The sequence below is a fragment of the Labrus bergylta genome, chromosome 2 (genome assembly GCF_963930695.1).
Source record: "Labrus bergylta chromosome 2, fLabBer1.1, whole genome shotgun sequence".
Classification (NCBI taxonomy): domain Eukaryota; kingdom Metazoa; phylum Chordata; class Actinopteri; order Labriformes; family Labridae; genus Labrus; species Labrus bergylta.
The window spans coordinates 11,970,041-11,994,754 of record NC_089196.1 but is presented as its reverse complement, the minus strand read 5'-3'; the positions used below and the strand labels follow the sequence as shown (position 1 = coordinate 11,994,754).

The following is a 24,714-nucleotide window of genomic DNA, read 5'->3' as shown; positions in this document are numbered from 1 at the left end:
GCATATACTCCTAATTTAACAAATAGAGAGCAAAAGAGTTGTTTTATCTAAGTCATTTTTTGGGTGTGCAGGTAGGATGGAATATCACTATTAAACTTACCCTTCTTGAAAGAAGAACAGAACATTTCCTTTGTCTGAATGTGCATTCAATTTATTTTGGTTGTAAATTGTATGTGCTCGGTGAGTCTGACAAATTCAGGTTAATTTCTTGTTCACTTACAACTGTGAAGGTAATGTTACCCTACCGGTTTAAAAGTATAATAAACAGTACTGACTGAAATGAATACAAGAACAAACTTCTGTCAGTATCACTCTGTAGTGTTTAATTCCTTTAAAAAATTGCGTACCATCCATAAGATACATTGTTTTATAAGCAAATATATATTATACTTTCAATTTGATCATAGGTTACAGTCTGTACAATCATCTCCTGTGTCTGCTAAACATGATTTATTTTTACAGTGAAACTGTGGATATATATCTTAAGAAATTGCATTATGACTTCATGAAGGATTTTCTATTTAGACTTTGAAAGCGTTGTAGCGATTGTATCGGATCAAAAATACATTTAGTGGTTTTAGAAATACTGTAAAAGGTTAATTCATTATGCACAGATAACATCATAAAAGCAGTAGTAGCAAATGTTGCAGAACTAATGTGAGCTGGTTTTGTTAAGTAGAGGATTTCAAAAGGTTCAGATTGCACAAAAGGATAGTTTTGGCACATACAGCAGTACTTCAAAAACTTCAAAACATCATTCAATTGTTGGCTGTGGAGACATTATCTAGGTTACATTTAAAGAGGTTTGAAATAGAGTTCAGTTCAAAGCATCTTATATTACAGCAGGACAGGGTCTTTTCTTTACTTTCACCTTTGGCATTCCACATCATGGCTTAAGAGGGTCAATGCGTCAAAAAAGCTCAAGAAAACAGTATACATGCATCAATTACATTTGCTTTTCTGCATAGTCTAATAAAGGGCTGTAAACTTCTGTCGACATGTCCGAGCCCTTATTGTGAATTACTTTCAGCACACATCTAGAGATGTTCATGTTGATTCCTCAGACTTGTCTCGGGTACTTTCACAGATCTGAAAGAAAATCTGAGGGAGATATTTGAAGGAAATGTTAATCGACTGAAATGCCAGAAAATAATGTGCCATTCTAATTCAAACTCTTAGCAGTGATTTGTGATGGCAAAAGCTGAATAAAGGAGCACACTGTATCAGGACCTCAGAAGGATCTGTGCTGTTCACAAGAAAGGAATGCAAATTTCCAACATCTGCAAACAGTTGTGGAACAAAGCAATCCATTCTTTGTATCTGAAACAGTATCATCAGCATTCATTACAGCCTCTAATGTGGTGTGTCAAAAAATCCATAAGTCTCAGTGGAACACACACACACACACACACACACACACACACATTCATGCTCTCATGCAGGGAGGTGAGGGGAGAAACCACTCCATGTCCTTGTAGTGTGGTGGGTAAATGTGATGAGGAAATGCCAGGGTGACAGTGGAGGATCTGTTGGAGTGAGTTTAAGTTGGTCTCTCATGAGTCCAGGTTGACGTGGACAGGCAGGAAGTGAGGAAGTCAAACTGGTGCAACATAATTCCCAGGAAAAGTCCCAAACGCTCGAGTCCTTTCTGACGTACCTGCACAGAACGCAAAAAAACAAAACAAATAATTGTATGTAAATAATCTAAATAAGTTTATCTGCAATGTCACAGAGTGTCCACTAGAGGGGGTACTGACACAGCTGAATGTTTTTAAAATACTTTTTCCCTTGGTCATGATGGAAAGGAAATACTTTGTTGCCTCAAAAATGTATTTTTTGTTTTTTGATATAATGTAATAATCACATCTATTTTCATACTGTGGATGGTAGACCTGCTGATGCATCTCTTGACTTGACTTTAATGATAAAGGGTTAAACTATTGATGCTTTAAAGGGGCTATACGTAACTTTCAAAAATACTGCGCTTGTAGCGATACCGCATGGCCGTTAGGTGAACTGCACCAGTAACCTGTTGCTCGCTCTTGTACGTACACAGACGAGCGTCATCATCGGCCGAGAAACACTGGATATTTACTGGCTTAATGTTTACAGAGGAGGTAAGTGGTCATACACATGTGAAAGTCTGTGAAGGAGTCTGTGTGTCTGTATTCATTCTCCATCCTATAAACGACTGGCTGAGAGCAGGAGTGTGTGATGAGTTTGTACTGTTGATCTCTGTAAGCGGAGCGGAGTGAGGAGGACGTTGAGAACGTGCATAAAATGTCACTTCCTGGAGCTTTTGCGGAAAATACGACCCGGGGAAACTTTTTATACAGGCATCACAGATAAACAGTGAACATCTACTTTTTCACATCAGTTAACCGTTCACTTATTAATGGGCGATAAAAAACGATTTATACATGTAGAAAGTTATATATAGCCCCTTTAATGAGACATAAGTTGAAGCTCCTAAAGTTAAAAAATAAATGGTTAAAAAAGTAAATGGGCTGTTTTAACATGTTTTTTGTTAGGTTTTTTTTTTGGAATAGAGAACTTTAATATGTTAAAATAAACTATTTTTTTCATACCTACAAACCAGCCGTCGTCACATTTCTCCATCACTTGTACGATGTCTCCTTCTCTGAGCTCCAGTTCGTCTGAGTTCTGTGGTTTGTAATTGTAAACAGCTTTATATCTAAAACAGAAAAAGGAAATACACAGGCTCATCCACAGATTCAACAGCGCTACATCAGCTTTTCTGTACCACAACAATTGTGAAAAACTAAAACCACGGGGACATACGGATTGCGTGTTGACACAGAACTGGGGCTGTTTGGCACTTGTGTGTGTGGCAGGGAGTTAACATGTGGAGCAGACTGGTTTGGTATTGCACCCTGGAAGGAAAGGAAACCTCATGTCAGGCGCTACCAAATAAAGAATGATTAATTACACTCTTATCAACATACACAATAAGACCACAGTGAGGACATGCAGACAGGCAGTGAGAGCATAGCAGACCTGAGCAGGGTCAGTGTTTCTGGGAGTGTTCGCTGTGGACGATCCTGCTCTGTGAACTGATGCTGATGTCTGATTGGACGGTGAAACAGCTCGATTTGGGGCGCTCACCCCTGCCCAGTGGCTGTTCTGGTTGGTTGGTGAGGCAGTGTTGGAGGTGCTGTGAGGCCACCGATTGGCTGTTTCTTTGGAAACGGGTGTTTGGGTGGGGGAGTGTGAATGTGAAGCTGTGCTATTGTAAGGTACAGGTGAGGACGGTTTCAGGGGTGAGTGAGCAGGTCTGGGGCTGAGGGAGTTAGGGGTGAAGGGGGACAGTGGTGAGCGCGGGCAGGGTGAGTGGAGTGGACGTCCTGGACTTTGGGGTCCAGGGGAGACGGGGGACAATGGGCCAGGGGAGTAGTCATCTGTGGAGTATTTGGTGCGGGGCATCTTGGTGACCTGCACATAACTGGCTGGGAAAATGCCACTCCGGCTGGTCCCTGTGATCCTTCCCTCTAACCACTGATCATCGACTCGCCGGGTTATATTGATCACTTCACCCTGAAGAAAAAACAACAATAATTTATCAAAATAAATGTAATATTTTTAATTTAATGTTTAGTCAAATAAATGCTATGGCTCATACAGAGCAATTGTAGCATACCAGTAAAATCAGATTAATTGATTTATCATGCACACTTTTGAACAAGAGGCAGATTCTTAAAAATGTCACATCATTTATCTTTGGCCTTCTGAAGTGGCATAAGCTGGGCATGGTATGTGATGTTTTAACTGTGACATGATACAGTTGATGTAAATGAGCTTTAAGCATACTCTGGTAAAATGATTCTAATGGCAACATTTATGTTTCATATTGTAAATGGTCCCTTTACAAATAAAATCAATGAAATTAAATGAACTAAGGCTGGAGTTACCAGTTTCCGATAAAAACAGCATGTTGAAGCTACATAGCCTATTGACAGACGACGGCTAGCTTAGCTTAGCATTCCAACTAGAGAGAGTCACTTTCCAGCCCTGTGTATAACTGCAGCGATGTTAAATGTGTTAGTGTGCTTTTTGAGGTTTAAATAGGTTAATTTATAACAGTCTGCCAAGCAGCATCCCTCCGTCTTCCAGCCTTTACGCTAAATTCAGCCAAGCCTAAACATTTTTGTCTTAACCAACAATCTGCTTGTAGTCTCCAATTTAGCAAAGAGACATTGGAGTGTTATCTATTTCTCACGAGACTCTGAAAAGAATCTGTCTGTAATGGCTAATAAGACTTTTATGCCCAAAAGTGACTTGTACACCAAATTGACGTGTTGAGTTCCTTGATATCTAAAGTTTCATGTAGAGAGTAATTGTCTGCAACACTCACTTTACGAAAAGACAGTTCAACAGGTAAGTCAGCGTTGAAGTTGAACAGAGCTACAGCTTCCCCGTAGTCCAACACCTGAAGAGTGGGAGACTTTATTGGAGTTGGCTTCTCTGTCGGAGGCAGGATCTGTGAGTAACAGAAAACAGAGTTTTGAGACAGTACCGGAGGGTCTTTTGAATGGACCAGCACAAAGCAATAAAAAAGTGTGGTTATTTAGCAGATGTTAAGAAATTCACCTCCACATAAGTCGTGGGGAAAATCCCAGCTCGCCCATGATGTTCTCCTTCAAACCAGTTTGCATCTACCTGCCTGTGGATGTAAACAATGTCCCCTTTCTGCAGCATGAGCTCCCTGAAGGACGGAAAAAAAGCATAACTAGACACACAGAAGGAACATCCCATAAATATCAGAATGAAGACACTAGCTCAGAACGTTCTGTTTCACAATTATATCTTGTTGTTAGACTGTTGTTTTCTTGCACAGAAGGACTTAGCATATTTATTATATCAACTCCAACTGTAACTCACTTTGGTGACTGAGCCTGGAAGTTGAACTTGGCACGTGCTGCTTTCATCTGGAAAACAAACATACCATTCAGTTTTGGGGCGATTTTTCAGATTCAGGTATTATGAGAACAATTCACAATGTACTCAGACGAATACAACAAAATGCCACAACTGAACACCACATTGCAAAATGGATTCTTAAAGATTTGTCTAGCTTTTTAAAGTACAAAAAAATATTCTAGAAACAGACCTTTTTCTCCTCTTTCTTAGGCGGGAGCTCCATGGTTTCATTTGCAGGCGAAAGACGATCTACTGTGGAAGAAAAGACACGATGGCTTGAATGGAGTCTGAAACGTGCACTCTTTGATTCAGCTTTTGTTGTTTTTGAAGGTGTTGCTATGGAAAAACAGCCTTAAAACAAAAAAAGGATCTTGAAAAAATGGTGTTGGCTCTCTCTGTACTAATTTCCAGTGAAAACAATTGGATAAAGCTAATCTTTAATCAGGTCTTCCGTGTTCCACTTCCTATTTTCGTGGGCTTCCTCCCCACCCATCTACAGCTGATCCTAAAGTGAGGGGGGGGCTGTGAAAGCTTTCCACGTTCACACCAGCAGCCTCTTAAATCTCAAATGTGAAATACCAGAGCAGAACGAGAGAGAATCATGGGACCTTTGGAGTTTATTAGATTACTAACAGCTTTCATCAAATATCTGCAGCCTGGTCTGTAGGCTGAATGTGAACATTTATTTTTGGTGGGTCAGCAAGTTGAAAGAATAGCAGAACATGATCCATTAATGGACTGCAAACCGTTCAAAATAGTGAAAGTTAATGGGAAAATCACAAAGTGCATGTGTGGTGTGGAGCCAAACGTGATGAACCTCCATGTTTACCATATGTGGGAGTGGAGGTTGATGATGATGTGCCAACAGAGTGATGGACAGGCTGCTTTGATGCTGATGAATTTCTGAAAAAGTGAAGAAAAATGTACTCTTTAAATGTTTAAAATACTGTCACTGTGTATTTCAACCATGGGTCTCTGATAAAATCAAAGGACCTTAATACACACTAAAATACAAACACTGATCCTGTGAGGGCCTGTGTGTGTGCGTGTGTGTGTGTGTGTGTGTGTGTGTGTGTGTGTGTGTGTGTGTGTGTGCGTGTGTGTGTGTGTGTGTGTGTGCATGTGTGTGTGTGTGTGTGTGTGTGTGTGTGTGTGTGTGTGTGTGCTATCCCTGCAGATTTACTGTACAACACATCTGGTCACAGCTGCAGCTTGTTCATACACTGGACAGGGATGAGACGAGGAACGAGACAGCTAAACGATCACACAGATGATAACTGCATGACTCATGTTGTTATCCTTGAACTGAAAATCTGGTTTAGATGGAGTTTGGCGCTTAAATTATCCATTCATGATCAGAGCCATCAGTCTACTTCTTCTGAAGTTATTTGAATATTTCTATATGAAGTTGGCTTGTTTTCAGTATATTAAAAGCTGGGACTCATGCAACAGCTTGTCTACATAACAGGAAACAGTAAAAAAAAAAAGAAAAAGACTACTTTGCTGTTCAGTTACACATGTCCTTAGCAACAAGCTCTTTAAAAGAAAGCCCCTCATCCCACCCTGCCAGAAAAGGTCAAAACCCGTGAACTCAGCTTAGCAAACAACAGCGAGAATCCTTGCAAAGAGCATGACACACACGGTGAGAAATGTGGAGTGCAGCCTGGTGTTTGAAGTAACAAATACTGAGCCTCAACTTGTTAAAGTTCAACAGCTTCCTAACAGAGTCCAGCACAGAGTCACCTGATTAAAAATAACAGAACAGGTACCCTGCAGAGTATTGATGGTCATGCTGTCCAATCACAGCGCGTTTCTTATAATAAATAAAAAACTGCAGGAAGAAATGTTGTAAAGTTACTCTCGCCTGATGAGGCAATATCAAAGTGGATTAAGAGGCTGTGAGTTCGGCTCGGAGGAGGTCTGTTACGTTCTGATTGACCTCCCATTAACCTTTACAATCCACATAATGGAAATGACATCACTTTAAGACTTGCTTAAAACCAGTAACATGATTTGAGAGCATTGTTAGACTATAATAGACAGAAAAAAAAGTGCTTAAGATTTGAACCAAAATGATTAAAAAGCCAAAAATGACCAAGAAACACAGTTTTGGTGATATTTAAAGCCTTAAATCGACTTTAACAGTCTTTAATGACCCCCTCTAAGTATTAACTTATCTTAACTTATTGGTACATTATGTATCAGAAAAAAAGGAAAGGCAGGAAAAAACACTTCTAGTTAGTCTTTAAGAGGAATGTCATATCATTACAACATTCTTCCTTAAAATAGGTCAGTAAAGATGTAATAAAAAGCAGCATTATATCATTCAAACTAATAAGATACACACTGTTGGCTAGTTTTGTAGTCACTGACCTGTAGTTTGTAGTTCCAGTCTTTGTAGCCGTCACTGTATCCCTGCCTGTGGCCTCCTGAAAGCAGAGTGAACAGTTCAACATAGTTTGCTCCCTGCAGCTTACTGTATCTCACAGCTCAGAGGAAATCTCACAACAACTCAGACACAGTAGAGGTGCTGACCACTCCCAGAGGAGCAAGAAAGCCCCTGGGTCCTATCCTCCTCAGGCTAAAAAATAAAAAACATCAGCACTCACTACCCATCTCAGATGTCTGTGATTTCAGTCAAATCACAGCACAAGTAGATGTAATCACACATCACACAGGAATAAGAGGAGAATCAAACAGGTTGATTGAAGGGTTTCATTCAAGTAAACAAGCACTGTGTGATTGCAAAACAGCATCATAAAAACATGATTTAAAGGACAGTGATTGAGAGAGATCTTCATTTTTTGCAGCCAAATTTGCATTCTCAAAACATAGGGGAGGGGATCTCGCAGGCAAGTGCCATGCAGGCAGGAGATTCCAGGACTATCATCCATGTCACAGTGGAAAAAACAACAAATGAGGTCAAAGCTAGCAAGCAGGGAGGGTCTCACTCAGTCACTGCACTAAGGGTGAGAAGGTGGGTAAAAGTGGGTGAGGATTCTGCTACTTTTGGGTGAGGGTTGATTTAGCAGTAACAGTCAGGACGGGGGCTCAGTACCTCACCCCGGCCTCGATGCTGCTTCTTCTGGGAAAGTCGCCTCTCCAGGCCCTGGATCTCAGAGTCCAGCTCGGCCTCAAATCTGCTCAGCTCAGAGACCAGACTGGCCTGAGACCGAGCCGAGACGGAGTATAAAGCGCAAGATTAAAATGCTAGTAAAGCGGACTGAAAAAATATGACTTTTGGAGCTGTTATTTTTTTTCCCTTTTCAATAAGATGACACCTTGATATAATGAATGCAGAGCAGCAGAAGCTGAAACGATGTCAGGGGTCGCTCACCTCAATTGAAGACGACTTTGGTTTCTCAGGCTGTGTCTTCTGGGATGAACAGGCCTGAGGATAGAAAAGGAAATATCACTTAACTGGTGTTGTTTGTAGACATATGAGTAGGGGAAACAATCCAGACCCTTTAAAAGTGAGGTGTTTAGAACTTGTTCAGATCTAGTTTTGGGACCTGAATTCCTAAATAAATGTGTTTTTTTTAACTGATTACTGTTTAGGAGCTGTTTAGGAGAAAGCTCCGATCTCTAGAAGTTTTGGATACCGACCATGTAAGGAAGAACAATCAAGACGTCTCCTAAATATGAGAGGCATTTGGAGGAGGAATGGAATATTTATATATTCAACTAAAACGTAGTTGATGGAGTTTTCAAGGTCAAGTAGAAAAGCATTTAAAATCAGAGCATGTCAAAGTCTTGATTATCCAGTGTATACAACATTTTTAGTTTTTAGAATGCAAGAATATTTATAGGCAAATTTACACTTGTCAACTTTATCTGGAAACAGTCTTGATATCACAGTGCAAGCAGAGACAGGAGACAACACCCACATGTTGCTTCATCTATATTAAGATGACTGATTGCACTGGCTGGTGATACTAGTTCCACCTTCTCCTTACAAAAAAATAAATACAAAGCAAGAATCTGTTTCTACCAAGCTTTCCTTTAAAGGCTCTGCTTGCAGGAACCTCAGACCCCTTGTTCCTTTTTCATTTTTGTTCTGTAAAACCTTGGCTGAAAGCGCCTCTCTCTACGCCAAACCCCTCCCCTTCGCAGGGAGTCTTCCTCACTCACGATCCCAGACTGTAGTGTCACTGTGAAGCTGTACAACACCTGATATGGTCTGCACGCTGCTTTTCTAAACACCATCCAGAGGATTGAACATAGGCCGGCTGTCATGACAAGGAAATGAAATAAGTCTCCATGCTGTGAGCCATTAAACACCACAAGAGGTTAACACCATAATTCGGATCACAAGACACCTCGGCTCCCGGGGGAGAGTGGAAACAAAGATTCCTTTTCTTTACAGGCGCAGAAACAAGGCACAATTTGCACCAGATCTGTGGCATTGTAACAAGAGCCGTTATTATTGTGAAATGAGTGACAGCACTTTGTTACTCACCAGGGTTGTTTAGACACAAAGAGACACACACAAACGGCTGCACACTCTTTCATAAAAGCTCCTGGACACTGCACAATACACAAGACAATAAAGCACATCCCCAGGTGTGGATAAACTTAAGTGTCGGCTTCACCAGCTTGTAAATCACTGACTCTCAGTTAAACACCAACATGAACACTTCAATTCTGCCTTTTCTTGTTTGAAAGCTAAATGAACAAAAGCTTGAAGCCTTTTGGATGGGATGAAAGAAATAAAGGGTGCACATGTTGTGGGAAGAGACAGGAAGACCACATTTGTAATTGTCCTCGCGTGAGAAGGTGAAATCTGATGCTAATCCCTAAAGAAAAGGTGCCGATCCTCAAACCTGTTCTTAAGACCCACACTGGGAAAACAGAGCGAGAAACACAAAGAATCCCATCGATTAGAGCCAGAAAACAATGCTTGAAAAATGTGTAGGTCAAAGAAACTTGCAGAAACATTTTGTTCTGCTGGCATTAAAGTGAAATCTCATCTTTTTTCTAAACCCTGTGAGGTCTTACCTGGCTGTGGCTCACTGAGGCACTGCTCTTTCCAGGCTCAAAGTCGAATATGCTCTTCGGCTGAGGGTGCTGCTTTCCGGGGTCTGACAGCTTATCTACATCTTCACTCCTGAAACATAACACCCAAGCATACACACAGACACACACACACACACACACCATGGACAACACTTTAATCATGGCTTCATTGTGCAAACCTGTAGCAACAAATCCAAACTTGTATGTCCCACAATTTCAACTTCTACTGCTCTCACCCTGAATTTTGGTTTGTATTGATGTAAGACCTTACATGCAGCATATCTGATGTTTGAGTATCTCATATTGATGCTGTTGAATCAAGAGTACATACATGTACATGAACTATAGCTACATTTGCAGATAATTTACCTTTGTTATGTATTAAAAGGAAACTTTTGCAACCAAGTTAGCTGCCTGGTTTAACCTAATGTTATATTGTTAAATTCATGTATTGCTACATTGAAGATTTCTAAATGAAACCAAACTGTTAACTACTATGGTGCAGAGGTACTTTGGTGCTTTGGGAGTTATGTGAACTTGTTGCAGGAAGTAAGATAAAGATTGATACAACTGTTTCACAGTAAGGCGAGCTCTGTCGACATATCACAAAAACACAAGATCTATCTAAGGTAACAGGCTGTTAGCTCTAGCTACACTATTAGACATATTTAGAGGACAGAGTTGAGAGTGGAATTCCTATCTTCCTTTTATATGACCTCTGGAATGAATTGTCTAACAAAGTTTTTTTTTTTAAATTGCTACTCAAGTTGACTCAAGACTAAACTGCCCAAAGGTGTGAAAGTGAGCAATAGTAAATCTGTCGTTATGTACCTGACAGTTGGCCTGTCTTCTTTCTTTGCATGATGCAACAATTTCAGTTACCCCACTCCCTGAAGCAGGTACATCAATCCCAACTCACCAGTCTGGCAGAGCTCCATAGGGTGTTAGTCTGAAGAGATTCTTGTCTGCTTCATTATTGTCCTCTGTGTGGGCAGATAGCTGGAGGCCTGCAGATCAGTGAATCAGTGCAATGAGTCTTAAGAAAAACTGCTTATGTAACTGGACAGGACAGAACAATGTGGACTTTGGTGGATTCACTTACGTTCAGCTGACCACTGCTCTGACTCCTCCTCGAGTTCTGGTCAACAAAAAGAGACTCTTTATTTACTTTACATAGATCAAACACACTGAAAAATCATATTTATACTTTGATCATTATTCACAACATAGCGGTACTGTCTTGCAGTGAGACTAAAATGTCATTTATGTTCAGGATAATATCACTTAAATGAGGATCCTTCCTTTTGTTTGTTTGTTTGTTTGTTTGCGCCCCCTGTGGACAAAGTGGTATGTCTTTTCTCTTTGCTGATCTTGTCCTGAACATGCATAAGTAGTATTTTCAAAGAAAAAAAAAATCTCCTCCTGTTTTCTTTTAAAAGTACAATGTATCACTAATCCTTTTCAGACTGCATATCCACATTTTCCTAACCAAGCTCAGTGGTCATTACCTCTTTGTACATTTATATTGATTCAGCAACCATGTAATATATTTGTCCCAGTCTTTGAATTTACACGTTTCTGCGTTGCAGAAACACGACACAGTGGGTGCTCTCCTGTTGACTCAGCTGATCTGGTTTCGCCTGTTTAACACCTCTGTCACTTACTACCTCTGAATACAGTACAGAGGGGGATCACTTTGTCCCCCTATTATGCGTCCACGACATTCAGATTGAAGGCGAAACATCAAAGAAACATAAATATTGCACCTTGAAACAGCTGAGTACTGTAGTGCTAACTGTGAAACTTTGATGTTAAAAAATGTAAACAATGGTTGTTTCCGCAGCATGCTTTGACACCTACACCATAATGTTAATAGTGATAAAAAGTAAACAATAGAATTATTAAACTTAATGTTGGCCTTGTTTGTCATTGTAGCTTAAACAGTAGCAAAATCTACATTCATAATCAAATCTGTCTTTTTTGTAGTTGGCTTAAGATGTATTCAGCAGCCTTGGAGATTGTTTGATCTGAAGTTATTACATTTTTACAAAGATTTAACAAAGTAAAATATGAATTAATTAAATCAATGTCGCTTTTCTCAGAGACATGAAAGTCTTGTATTTGTTCAACAACATCATTAGAACTCAGTATAACCTATGTAGCAATACATCTCAATCCAACATCTCATAAGAAGGCACATCAGTTGCAGAGCGTTGAAATATTAATGTAAATCAAAACTGATCCAAAAGAATCCATGTAAACCAGCTCTGAGCTGCGATGGTGCCATAAACAACACAAATAACACTGAACATCTTTCTATTACACAACAAGTAATGGAGACAAGTGAAGAGCTATGGATTCCAGGTGTGTGTGTGTGTGTGTGTGTGTGTGTGTGGGGGGGGGGGGGTAAGAAGCTGGATTATTGTCAGAACTAATAAGTAGACGTGACATAACACTTAAGGGCTCTTTCATCATGTCTTATTTTGATCTGCAGTAATCTGGATGCTGGATCACCTCTGAGGTATCTGACACTGACAGAGGAATTCTCTCTGCTGTGCTGCTGTGTTTGTGAGAGAAGAAGGAGGAGGAGAAGCGTGCTTACCCTCTGGCTTCTTGTGAATCTGTCTGAACATGCTCTTGTACCAGTCTTTGGGTTTGTTCACACTCTGGTTGAAGAGAAGAGGACAGGGTGCAGTAGGTTAAGAAATCTTTGAGAAAAACAGCACACTGGGTGTAGCAGTAAGAGCATAAAAAAGGTCAACTCAAGTATAAAACAACCTTTTTGAGAATTTGTGCAATAGAATGAATTATTTATGCCCAAATATATATATATATTTTTAATTATTTTTGTCTTACTGATCTGGAGGCAATGGGCATCCCAGTTTCATCCACAGGTCCGATTCCAGAGAATTTGATGAGCCTCTCCTCTCTGCTGGGAGTCCAGCTGCGAGGTAGAGTGGAAGAGCTCGGCACGCCATTGGAGAGTCCGCCTGCTTACAGTCAACACAATCATTTCAAAGTAACTATGTTGTTGTTTAAACATTTCATGATTTCAGGGATTGATTTGCTTGAAAAATACCACATCCTAAGAAGCCCTGATTGAGCCAAGATCCATGTCTACTGCAAACACATCAACTGACATATCAACTCCATTTCTCCCCAACTCTTGGACTGCTTCATCTCTTACCCAACTAATGAGCATTTTAACGCTGTTAAAACACTGTTACAAGACAGTGTAAGTAAGATGTACATAGTTTCTCCTCCACCCTCCAAGAATTTAACTTTAAACTGAGAGTGCTGTGAGCGCAATGACAAAAGCAACGGACATCGAGTATGTTTTTGGGATGAGGATGCTGCGCACTAAAGAAACTGAGCTGCATGGGTTATGTATAGAAAATGGGCAGAGTGTTTGGAGAGGATCACTAACTCCTTCAACTTCCACTGTCATTGTATAATTGACTGAAACTGCTCTCATTGCAGATTAACTGACACCTCAACGAAAGCCTTTTTAATTTATACGCCTGAACTGGTTTTATTAGTTTCTTTTATCAAAGATTTGAATTGTTTAAAATATTAAAAACATTTGAAAACTGTCTAAGGCACATTTACATATTTTTGGCATTTGAAATAGTTGAGGGGACAGTCCAAGTTTAAACCAACAAGTAATTGTTTAAATGTTAAAGTGAAGATGTAAAAGTTACAATTTAAGTGGAAGAAGTCAATTTATTTGTTGGGCCAATTTAAAAGTACAGGCTTTGAATACGTAGTATTAAGTTGAAATGAAAGTGCTGTGTTTGGTTGAAGTTAAAGCACTGAGAAGTGCAGAAATGTAAGTTGCATTGTATGTAAGTGGTCAAAAACTTACCAGGAGATTGTGAGGGGCCATAGTAGGATCCAAAGCTGAGATTTGTTGGTCCATTTCCATTTACATCTGTTACCTTGGGGGAAAAAAAGCAGAATTATATTATTAGCAACCCATGCAATAACAGTAATGAAACTTTCAACTGCAGCAAAATGTTTATGACTGATGGTTAAGCATGTGATCCATCCTTTTTCCACAGGGGGGAGCACTTGTTTACTGAATTCATTCCCTCCACCTCAGTGTTAGACCCCAGACTGGACGTCACCATGCATACCTTCACCTCAGGGTATGGCAGCCCTGCAGAGCGAAAAGGGCTCAGAGGAGGTGTAGGGAGTCCAGGTGAGATGATCACTTCATGGGTCATCTCTGGAGCCGTCAAGATCTGCTGCTGATCGGAGGAACCTCTGGCCTCCTCGAAGAAGATAATCCGGGAGCCATTTTGATCTCTGACCTCTTCCGTGCGTTGCTAAACACAGAGGAAAAGAGAAATATGGATGAACAAAAACAATGTGGGCACTTTGCTCCTGTCATGTCCCTCTGTCTGCCTGCGTAAACATCGCTCTCTAGGGGAGGTCATGTGAACTTGTTAGCTGTCTGGCTATTCTTCAGAGAATAACTGGCCTCTGTGGGGGGGGGTGGGGAGGAGGTTCTCTGATGAAAAGGCCTCTAATTTATTTAAAATAGGAGCAGTGGGATGTGATGTTCCTCCCACTTCATCATCTCCCTCACCACAACTGCAGAAAGGCCTCATTCAACGTGCATGGAGGGGGCTCTGAAACAGGAGAGGACCATTATGAGCCTATTAACTCCCCATTCAGCTGGCCTCCCTGTTCTGCAGCCAGGGGGGCGGAGCCGGGTGCAACAGAGGTGGGGAAAGGGGCCAAGGATGTCGACCTCAAAGTTCAGCAGGGTTAGCAGTGGTCTTGTGGTCTCCATGGTGATCTTTTTTTTTTGCTCCCTCCACTCATGATTGCAAGTCCTGCTCCTCTGTGAGTATGAATCAGGTGCTTTGGTCCCCTCTCATTTGTTGTCGGGGGTCATGGGAAAGACCCTGTGTCTCGTATATGATAAAACTGTATAGTAAAGGCGAATATCTGTGACCCTGGAGCTGACCTGTGCTACACATAAAAGTGTTTTTATTTCTCGACTTTGCTGATTCAAACATGACCATACGGTAAAAAGATACATTTTCCATATTAGGCATAATTATGAATGAATTATTACCTGAGACTGCATGTGATCTGTTATGGTCCTCAAACTCTTGTCCAGCATCAAAAGAATCTGTAAAAGACAAACAAAATAACGCTTCGTGAAATAACTTTCTTAAATCCATGCAACCCACTCTTATCAGAAGGATTAAAGTCATGACAATTTTGTTCTATCCTCTAATTCTTTACTCACATTTCATGAGAATACAATCAAAAATTAAACTACAGGGTAAAACAGCAGTTTTAAGAATCAACAACTTGAAAATCTGCTTCACTATTTTCCTCCCGGCTTGTCACAATCCCATAACTGGAACCACAGAAATACCTTTTTTTTTAAAAGTGACATCACCTTTTTTCCAACAGAGCCTGAAATAGAGGTTCAGGATGTAGAACACAGACAAAGACTCTGAGATCTTTATGTGAAATAAAACATTGCACTTACTCAGGATGAAAAACGAAGATACATACTTTTTTACTCAAAGTACAATCCACATGACATGTTTGTCAGGGACTTTAAGGGTTGTGGCTGTGTTCTTTTTTTCTTTAGCATTATCCAACCAATGTTTATGAAAACAAGCAGATTATCTGAAGATTGTATCTCCTATACCATAAATTCTAAATCCAGCAGCTTGCCCTTTATTAACCCTTTGAGTCACTGATTCTTTTAACCCCACAAAGCCTTTGTCATAAATCACATTTTACATCCTGGCAGACTTGACAACTGTTCCATTATCCCATCCCACTAGTACTCCTAAGAGGGAAAGTCAGCGTCACCCAGCGTTTTCCCTGTTTCCAAGGAAAAAACCCACCCAAAACAGTGAGTTTGACTCACATACCCATCTCACTTTTCCCAGTCATACAATGCTGTAATGACCCGGACTTAAAGAGTCTGGATGATGGAAGAGGTTGGCTTCTGAAAGTGAAGAACAGCCTTGAATGAATTAGACCTCAGAAAAACAGATTGGGCCTTCTGTTTGACATCAAAGACGAGAGTAAAAAGAGGAGGAGGGGAGACATTTCCGCTACTGTATGATGCAGACCACTCTCATCTACAGCGGCTAATTGGCTCATAATAACTGTGTTAGCGTGGAAACCAGAGCTAACGTACAGACCTGCATCTCTGCAGCCCTGGACACTGCAGATCCATACTTAGTTTGAATGCAGAAAAAAATACTTGAGTTAAAACTTAAACCAGAAATAGTTAGCTTTAAAGGAAATTATTTGGTTAATGTAAGGATTGAATGTTGATCAAATGCAACTTTACAAGAAGATTCTAACCAAGTATTGCTCCAGGCTGCTACAGGAAGAGATCAGTCCAACACAACTTCCCTGATGAGTTTTCCATGCGGCATTTTCAGCTGAACATTAGAGTCTATAATCACTGTGGTCAGGACCAAGAAAACTTAACTCACTTTGTGTCTCGGTGCACAGCGTTATAGGGAACAGTGATAGAATCAGTGTTCCTGCTTCCAGACACCGATGACGCTCTATTGGAGTCATCATCCTCCAATAAATGGCATTACATAAGAGGAAAAATATGGGATTGTGTCAACACAATACCATTACAGCTCAGGCATGACAGATGACCTATCGCGGGCCAAAGCAATCACAGTGAGCTCATTATCCATTTGACAATAGGATACACTGCAAACAAGACACATTTAAAAAATAAGGGCTTGAAGTAATCTCTTTTACAACATGTCTGACATGCTGGTTCTTATTTACACCAGATCTCCTCTCAGCAGGCTGCAGATCCCTATAAAGGTCCCTTCACACTCATGAACAGAAAACGATGTGTGTGCGTGTGTTTGTGTGTGTGTGTGTGTGTGTGTGTGTGTGTGTGTGTGTGTGTGTGTGTGTGTGTGTGTGTGTGTGTGTGTGTATATTTGTGCATTTCTAAATTACTATCGTTTTTGAATGTAAACAGATCCATCAATAAATGTAGATTAAAACTATACTTTATCAGGGGACGCTTCTCATGTTGTGGGGGCTCAAATGAGACATAATCCTAATTACAGCTGCAAAATCAGAATACTTTGACCGTATAGTAGGAAATGGATCAAAAGTAAAGAACCGGGTCCTACATTTCCCAGAATGCAACCCAGCAGCGTCTTTTAAAACTCAGCCAGGCAGGTTGTTTTAATATAGTACAACAACCTGTAGGATTTTTATTATTTCATTAATTTAAAGAAAATAATGTTAGGCCTAGGACGGTCAAGATAACGTTAAAAATAGACACCGGATGACGTTGTTCTTTTTTCAGCAGGTTTGGAAAGCCACACAAGACATTATATGACTGATTTCACAGACTCACCATGGGGACTAATTGGGGTAGCTGGCTAGTTTCAACATGGCTTAAATTAAACTTTATCTATCAAATTCCCCTAGAATCTCTATATTTATTAACAATTTTTAAAATTGTTGAAAAAAAAAATGATATAGGCTACTTCCAGATCATCTTAGTGTCATTGCCATCTGTAATCCATTGAAGTCCAAATCTGAAGAGCCGCTTCACTGATGTAACACTCTGATGAGTAAGCTCATGTCATGACACTGTCTCTGTTTCTCATTTCTCTGGGGGAGTCAAATCCAACAGAGAATTCCCCTGTGTTGCATGCGTTTCCCCTTCGAAAACTACAAACACGATCCTACCTAAAAAGGAAGAATCAGTGTTCATATCTAGCTAGAAAATCCCTCACAGAGGTCTGGTTCTCTCTCCATGTTTGCTCTCGGTGCATTCTTATATAATTACTGAGACTCAACAAGGGAGGCAGACCCAAGCCACACATGGAGTGCATGATGCTGTCTGTCTGAAATGTATGAACCTAATAGCCCACGTATTTACAAGTTCAACTCCTGCCAGGTGAGAGGTTCATTATCTCCGCAGGATCAGGAAAAACAGAGCTGTAAAAATGCCCATGTGCAACTCAGCTGATGATGTTCTCTTCAGACTTTCAAATGACTAGCATTACAAATGTCCAGCTTACGGAAATTGCGGGGTACTCCAGGAAGCATTTGACCCTTGCTTTACATTTAGTTTCCACACAGGCTAACTGAGGACATCCGATACGAGAATCAAGGGATTTCAGCATGGAAATCTCTTCCTCTGCCCTGGGGAAAGTCATCCGGTCTCTGGAAGCATCGGGCCAGATGTTACTAAACTCTGTAAACTGACATATGAAACAGAAGTCAAACATTTCCATCAACATCCTCTAAATAGTGTATGTTGTTTGAAAAAAAAATCATGCTACGTGAGAAAAGAATTAGCACGTTTTTGTCTCCTTTTTGACCCATGAGGAGCGGATGAGGAACCAGACTTTTATCTGAAGTTGCTGAGGCAGAGCAGACCTACTCAGCAGATAGGAGGTCAGTGAACTCACCACACCCCTGTGATTCCTTTGAAACTCTATGGGAGGCTTCTACAGCTGGGGAACACAATAGTTAGGCAAAAGTAGCAATAACAATAGTAACAATATTCACCTTACAGTTCTTATTCAAGCACGGTAAACATCACAAGTGAACTTCCTGCGAGGTCAGAACAGTTCACAGCTCATTATTCGTCCAATTTCCGGCTTCTAACATTCAATTTCTTCTGCAGAAAAGTTCATCCAGGTCTTTCTGAGAAGCTCCTGAACTCCGATGACCTCCTACTGCACCTCATGCAGAGCTCCTTGCATTGTTGTCCCTAACACAAGGCTGTCAAGGTGACCACACATGCTCTAATGAATAACTGTCCCAGCGTTGACCCATGAACTTCCGCGATGTGTGGCAAAGCAATGATTTGCGCTCACACTGTCTGAATATCATCTGTACAACAAGTGAAGGTGGAGAGTGTGTCAGGGATGAGCAGGGAGAATGACTGAGGGTCCAGAGAGACTGATATAAAAACAAAGAAAAGTGTCACTGGTGAATGGATCCTCATTCATTAGCACCAGTGTTGTTGTCTGCTTCTGTGTGCAGGCTGCTGGCTGCCGAGTTAATCATTGACTCCTTTAGGTGGGAACTTCAGCACACATTTGTCCCATGTATGAATCTAAGTCCTGCTCACATGCATGAAGGAAATCTCCAAAATAAAACCCCAATATTTTCTGAAGGTGGACATTAAGTTGGGGGTGACACTTGCCTGCATACATTTAACCTCAAACCTTGTTATATACAATGTTCAAAACAGGATGAAATTGTCTCAGTGATTATCTCCTGGATATGAACTCAACACAATGTGGCAGGTAGAAGGTTAAAGTCTTATTATTCATTTGCACGTACACAATGTTACTGCAGACCAACAAGTTACATAATGAGCTCGTAAAACCCACGGAATCAAGCCCTAAAAAAGTGGTGAGAATGTAATTACAAGCGCATTTGCCGAATAAATAAAGTGAGCATTTATTTCTAAACACATGAAAATGAGTCACTCTGCAGCTATGTGAGAGATGTCAGAGGCCCTTTGCTGCCCTTCTGCATCTTAACAGATGTGCGGACGCAGCCCATACAAGGTCCTGCAGCAGAGAGTTTATGATATGCGGTTATTGGGGGATACACACATTTATCAGGAGGGAAGTATTTCACCACCTTGTATGGTGCTCCTCCGGCCTGTGTGCTTCTTGTCAATGGGGAGGCGATGTGTTCCCAGGAGAAGCTGTGGGGTGATAAATCAAAGACCCTCTCTCTCTGGCCAAGAAGTTCTTTTATCAGATTCATTCCTACAAGAACACATACCGGTACTTCAACAAATATGTCCTTATTTGATTCAATTTTAAAGTTAAAACTAATAAAAATGTGTCAGATAAAGCATGAGAAAACACACATGCTCACTGCAGAGAAATCTCACAAATCCCCACGCCTGTCACCCTGCATCTTGAAAGCTGAGTTCAGCCTGTGGATATGAGGCCTGGCAGCCGGACCCCTCAGTTATATCACAAAGGGAATCAGAGCCCGCTGTGGAAATCACTCTGACATGAAGGGGAGCCACCGGTGATGATTGAACCGTCCTGATTTCAGGCCATTACCACTTTTGGAAGCTGAAGTCAGACGAGAAAGAAGCGCTCTGACGGAAACAAGGATTTCCTCTGACTCCACTGAAGTATCAGTGATCACAACAGGCAGAGAAATGAAGTATGACATGTTGGGAAACACTGCCCACTGTGCCCTCTCCCTCTTGCCAACAACACACAGACATTTAACTCACACAGGTGGCTAAGCTACTCACATTCAGTAACATTGGTCAACCTGTTTACAGGCGATCTACGATTTTAACCCTGTTTTAAGACGCTGCTCTCGGGTAAATCTGCAACACTAATCCTGAGGAGGCCTGAGCTGTCAGACAGGTTACTCGACCTATAAAAAAAAAACGTCCAAGCAGATTTAAGTTCCTCCATGCTTAAAATCACACCCTTTGATTTAAATCCCTGTTCCCATGAGAAAGAGTGTACTCACCTTAAAAAGTAGCAACCACAAGTGAGCTCACACCTCTTCTCTGTCTGCCTGCACGTCAACAACACTGCACACTAAACTCCCTGATCTCTCTCTCTCTCTCTCTCTCTCTTTCTCTCTCTCTTATCCTGGCCAGGACTCTCTCTCTCTCTCTCTCTCTGCCCTGCCCTCTCGCACAAGACTTCCCGGTTGACAGCCATCGCCATAGCAACCCCACTTCATTCGGCCCCCTGTTCAAAAGGCACCCTGCTCTCAGCTCTCCAGCCCCATTGTTGTGATAAGGTGATATTTCACAGCACAGGGTTAACGCAAATAGTTCATCACCTCCACCTCCCAGACTCTGCACAGTCACTTCATGACACCCCCCCCCCCCCCCCCCCCAACCCTCCTTAACTTTATATCACCCATGCTTGCCCCCTTCTGCTTTTGTGTGTATTTGTTATGTGTGGGTCTGTGTGTTTGTGTGTGTTTGTGTGTGTGTGTGTGTGTGTATGGGGGAGCAAAAGCCAGGTCTCTGGCCCACCAAAGAGAGGGAATGAGCTGTTTCTGTTTCAGTAGCTCTGGAAGTGTTACAGAGACATTACTCTGCGCTGGGTAGTCCACGTCTGACAGCACAAGTCCTGCAGGAGCTCACACACATACACGTACACAAACACATACACTAGACAGGCTCTGTGAAGGTTAAGAGAGGAAAAACTGACAGCTGTCTAAATGATTCAAATAGGGAAAGTAAGTGCAGATAAGTCAGTCAGCATTCAAATTCCAGCAAAATGGTTGTTCAAACCACATAATTGAAAACAGTCAAAGGAATGAAACATAATTCTACAATTCACTGTGACTGTTTTAATCACAAAACGAGCCTAAATAATAGCGGGATTTCCAGTTTGTCTGCAGTTCTGTCGTATAAATATAAAGAGAACAAAACCCGCAATCTTAAGCTGCTCACGGTTTTGAGTCTGAGGCGTGTAAGAAAATTATATTATAATTATAAAAATGATTTAATTTAAGCTATCAAGACTTGAATTGTTAGAATTTATATTAATAGATTTTTAATTTTTCTATATTTTCATATTTTATATTTCAAACCCCAAGCTATTTTTTTGTGTTGTATTTCTATACGTTTCCTTGTTTACTGAATCTGCTCTATTTTGTTTATCTTTGTAAATAAAATAAAAAGGTAGACTGATGGACGTGGTACAAAATGCAGGTGAGAGAGCAAATCACCTGCTTAATGATGCATTGGGCTGTCTTATTCATGTGTGTGTTCTTTTTTTTCAGGCGATAAACCAAAGAGAGCACAGAGAATGACATTTTAACAGGGTCCAGTCAATGGTCTACCCGAGTGCATGTCCTCTCTCTCGCTCTCTCTCTCTCTCTCCGTGTGTTTGTGTGTGTAGGCCACTTCCAGCCTGAAACTGAAGGACTCAGCTCTTTCTTAATAATTCAGTGGTCTGGCTTGGCACAGCGCAGCTCAGCTCAGAGCAGATCCATTTACCCAGCCGGCTCTTCCAACAGGCTTGTTTTTGCCAAACAATTGAGCTGCTGAACCTGAGGGGCGAGCCTGGCCGGGGCGGAGCTGAGCACTGTTGCAGTCAGAGAGAGGCTCCCTTCATTATCTGTGTCCCGCCGGAGCAGACTTTCACCCTGCTGTGAGCACATCTGACACCCTGTCACTCTGCAGCGTAATGAGGTAACCACGCAAGAGGTGATTGGAGGTTTGGCTCAGGACGTGACACCTTTTTACACAGTGGATCCTTGTTCAGTTTGTGTCAATATCGTTGTTAAACAAACACAAGGCTTGACAGATGCCAGCTCCACAAGACACATTGTTAGAGCAGGAGGAAAGAGAGATGTTTTCTTTTAAGGGAGTCCAGCTCGATGTTCTGCAGCATATTAACTGAGCTGTAAAGGCCAAACGCTGTCCTCAAGTTTGTCACATGCTCAAGCTCATTAAAAACCTGACAACAAATGACTGAAGCAGGTGTACAACCCATGACATAAAGCTGTTATATAATCTAAAATCAACATAGACTATAGCCCCTGGGCTTTTTCTCAAGAGACAAGAGACAGCACATCTGTTGTTATTGCAGGAATAAATCCAAAAAAGAGATATACATGTGTATGTCACCTATAGGCTACAGGTTTAGAGCTGTTTCAGCTCATAGCTGAATTCCTCTATGAACACACACAAAGGCATCCTGGTTTATTTTAGCAGCAAACATTTTTTTTCTGAGCTGTGTCTGCAGAAACACTGGGATAAACAAACTCTAACATAGTCATTAATCATCATGGGACCTCAGAGGATGATTATTTTGAGAAGTTTGTTGGGAGAATACAATCAAACAGAGCAGCCAAAATGCAAAAACAAGAGGCTGCTTTTGGACAGAGGTCTGAATGATAACCATCCCTTGAACCAAACACGGTTTAAGATTGGCATCTTTAGTAGCAAAGGCCGCCCTTTTCCATACAACCGCTCAACTGTTGCTCAACATGTGCGGAGAGAAACTGATAAAACATGACACAACAATGACAGAGCAGAGATAAACATCCCTGTTTTGTTTGTCTGCGCGGTTTCTGGTGATCAACTGGGTGATGAAGGAAAACATGATGCTCAAAACATTAGCAGAGGCAACTAAAAATGAATAAAAACTACAAAAAAGAAGTGACATGACAGAGATATTAAAACTTGTATCCTTTTAATTTAAGAATATCTACTTCTTCTTTGTATTAACTCTTAGTTTGAAGCAGCAGCAGAAGTCTTCCAGTACTTACAGTGTGAGCAGAGAGGTGTCCTCAGTGCAGAGGAAGAGAAGAAGTGAATGAACGAGAAGGAGGGATCCTCTGCTGCTCTTCTCTCTCTCTCTCTCTCTCTCTCTCTCTCTCTCCCTCCCTCCCTCCCTCTTTCTCTTTCTCTATCTCAGACCAACAGGGTGTCTTTTCTCTCTGCTGAATGATTCAGCGTGGGTCTGAATGTTTGACTGAGTGTCCGTAGGCGTGTGTTATGCATGTGTGTGTGAGCGTGCACTTGAAAGCTCATCAGGGAGAAGGCGCTCAGTAATAGTTTCCATCCACAGCTGGAAATAATAGAGATTCCCATACAGGCGGGGGCTCCGTGGCACCGCCCTCCTGTGTTTTACGTGGGAGAAAGAGAGGGCAATTTCCATAGACATCTCTAAGGCATATATTTAAGTATAACACATTGTTTTCACAGTATGAAGTCTTTAGATATGTCTGTCTGGCAAAAAAGAGATTTTTGTGATTCCATATGGCTCACTTGTCTTTCTCACCTGTCACTTTGCAAGCTTTACATTCAGGAAAAAAGTGTTTCTTAATGAAATTCATACACATATGCTACTGTAAGGTACACAATCAGTCTTATAATAAGTTCCAGCATTTCCATCATCTTTTCCAGTGACAGACGACCCCAGTATGAAGAAAACCTCGCAGCACATGCCAAGAGAATTACAGCTACTGTTTTCCTTTCTTTACATCCTTCAGTGCCATCAGCTGTAATTCTCAGACTACAGTAAATAAGTATAAAGCCTCTGTTGAGGTGTTTTATTAGTCTGCAGATGCCTGTTGGATTCCTGCACACTCCAAGTACTCACCTCCTCCATCCAAGATAAATATTTAACAGGTTGGCAGCAATATCAGCAGCCAAAGGTCAAATCTGTCTCTCCATCTCCAGGCCAACCTCCAGGAGAAGACGATCGGGACACCCAGCAGCTCCACAGTGACACCTTGAGTCGCCTGCATGGGAACACAGCTCAGATGAGAAACCAATTATACCGCAAATAAACTTTTGGCTGATGATACAGGTTTCAGAAAACAGCTATTTCTATCCCATCCTTTGTCTGATTATATATCAGACACGTTACTAAAAGGATCATTTTGATGTTCAACTTAAAATTTAGAGTCTGTTTTACAAAGATCAGTAAAAAAAAGGAACTGTGACTTGATCAGCCTGTGTTCAGCAGAGGACATCCACATGATGAACAGACCTACACTGCCTCTTTGCTGCTTTAACAGGAACTGCATGTGAAGTGTATGTCTTACTTTGTATAACAGACAGATGTCGCTAGAATCCAAAGTATGCCACCACACCAAATTCTTTGAAGGCACCAAGTCTAAATATTAGAGTCTTAATATGTCATACTTAAACTTGTCAATGTGTTGCACGTCCCAGTAATTGAAATAATGAGTGTTATGTAGGCTTTAAATGTTTAAGGTGAATTCTGTTATCATTGTTTTTAACTTATA

At 41.1% G+C, this 24,714-nt stretch overlaps 1 protein-coding gene across 10 annotated transcripts; it reads right to left on the bottom strand.

Annotated features, from left to right (window-relative positions):
* Nucleotides 1-297: 297 nt before the first annotated feature.
* On the bottom strand, nt 298-23,326 carry sorbs3 (sorbin and SH3 domain containing 3). 10 transcript variants are annotated; one of them, XM_020657711.3, is made up of 21 exons: nt 23,227-23,326; nt 15,041-15,097; nt 14,091-14,282; nt 13,820-13,892; nt 12,811-12,947; nt 12,557-12,620; nt 11,057-11,092; nt 10,874-10,961; nt 9,937-10,045; nt 8,276-8,329; nt 7,997-8,104; nt 7,312-7,367; nt 5,768-5,841; nt 5,129-5,190; nt 4,900-4,946; nt 4,609-4,723; nt 4,373-4,498; nt 3,019-3,555; nt 2,803-2,894; nt 2,589-2,695; nt 298-1,657 (listed from the first exon to the last, which is right to left on the bottom strand). In XM_020657711.3, exons 2-21 carry the CDS (start codon nt 15,086-15,088, stop codon nt 1,596-1,598), a joined length of 2,187 nt encoding a protein of 728 aa, XP_020513367.2. In that variant the 5' UTR covers nt 15,089-15,097; nt 23,227-23,326; the 3' UTR covers nt 298-1,595. The 10 variants fall into 10 exon arrangements, with proteins under 10 accessions (XP_020513367.2, XP_020513360.2, XP_029137664.2 ...); XM_020657704.3 differs by lacking the exon at nt 23,227-23,326 and adding an exon at nt 20,458-20,601; XM_029281831.2 differs by lacking the exon at nt 23,227-23,326 and adding an exon at nt 19,594-19,724.
* Nucleotides 23,327-24,714: the final 1,388 nt, after the last annotated feature.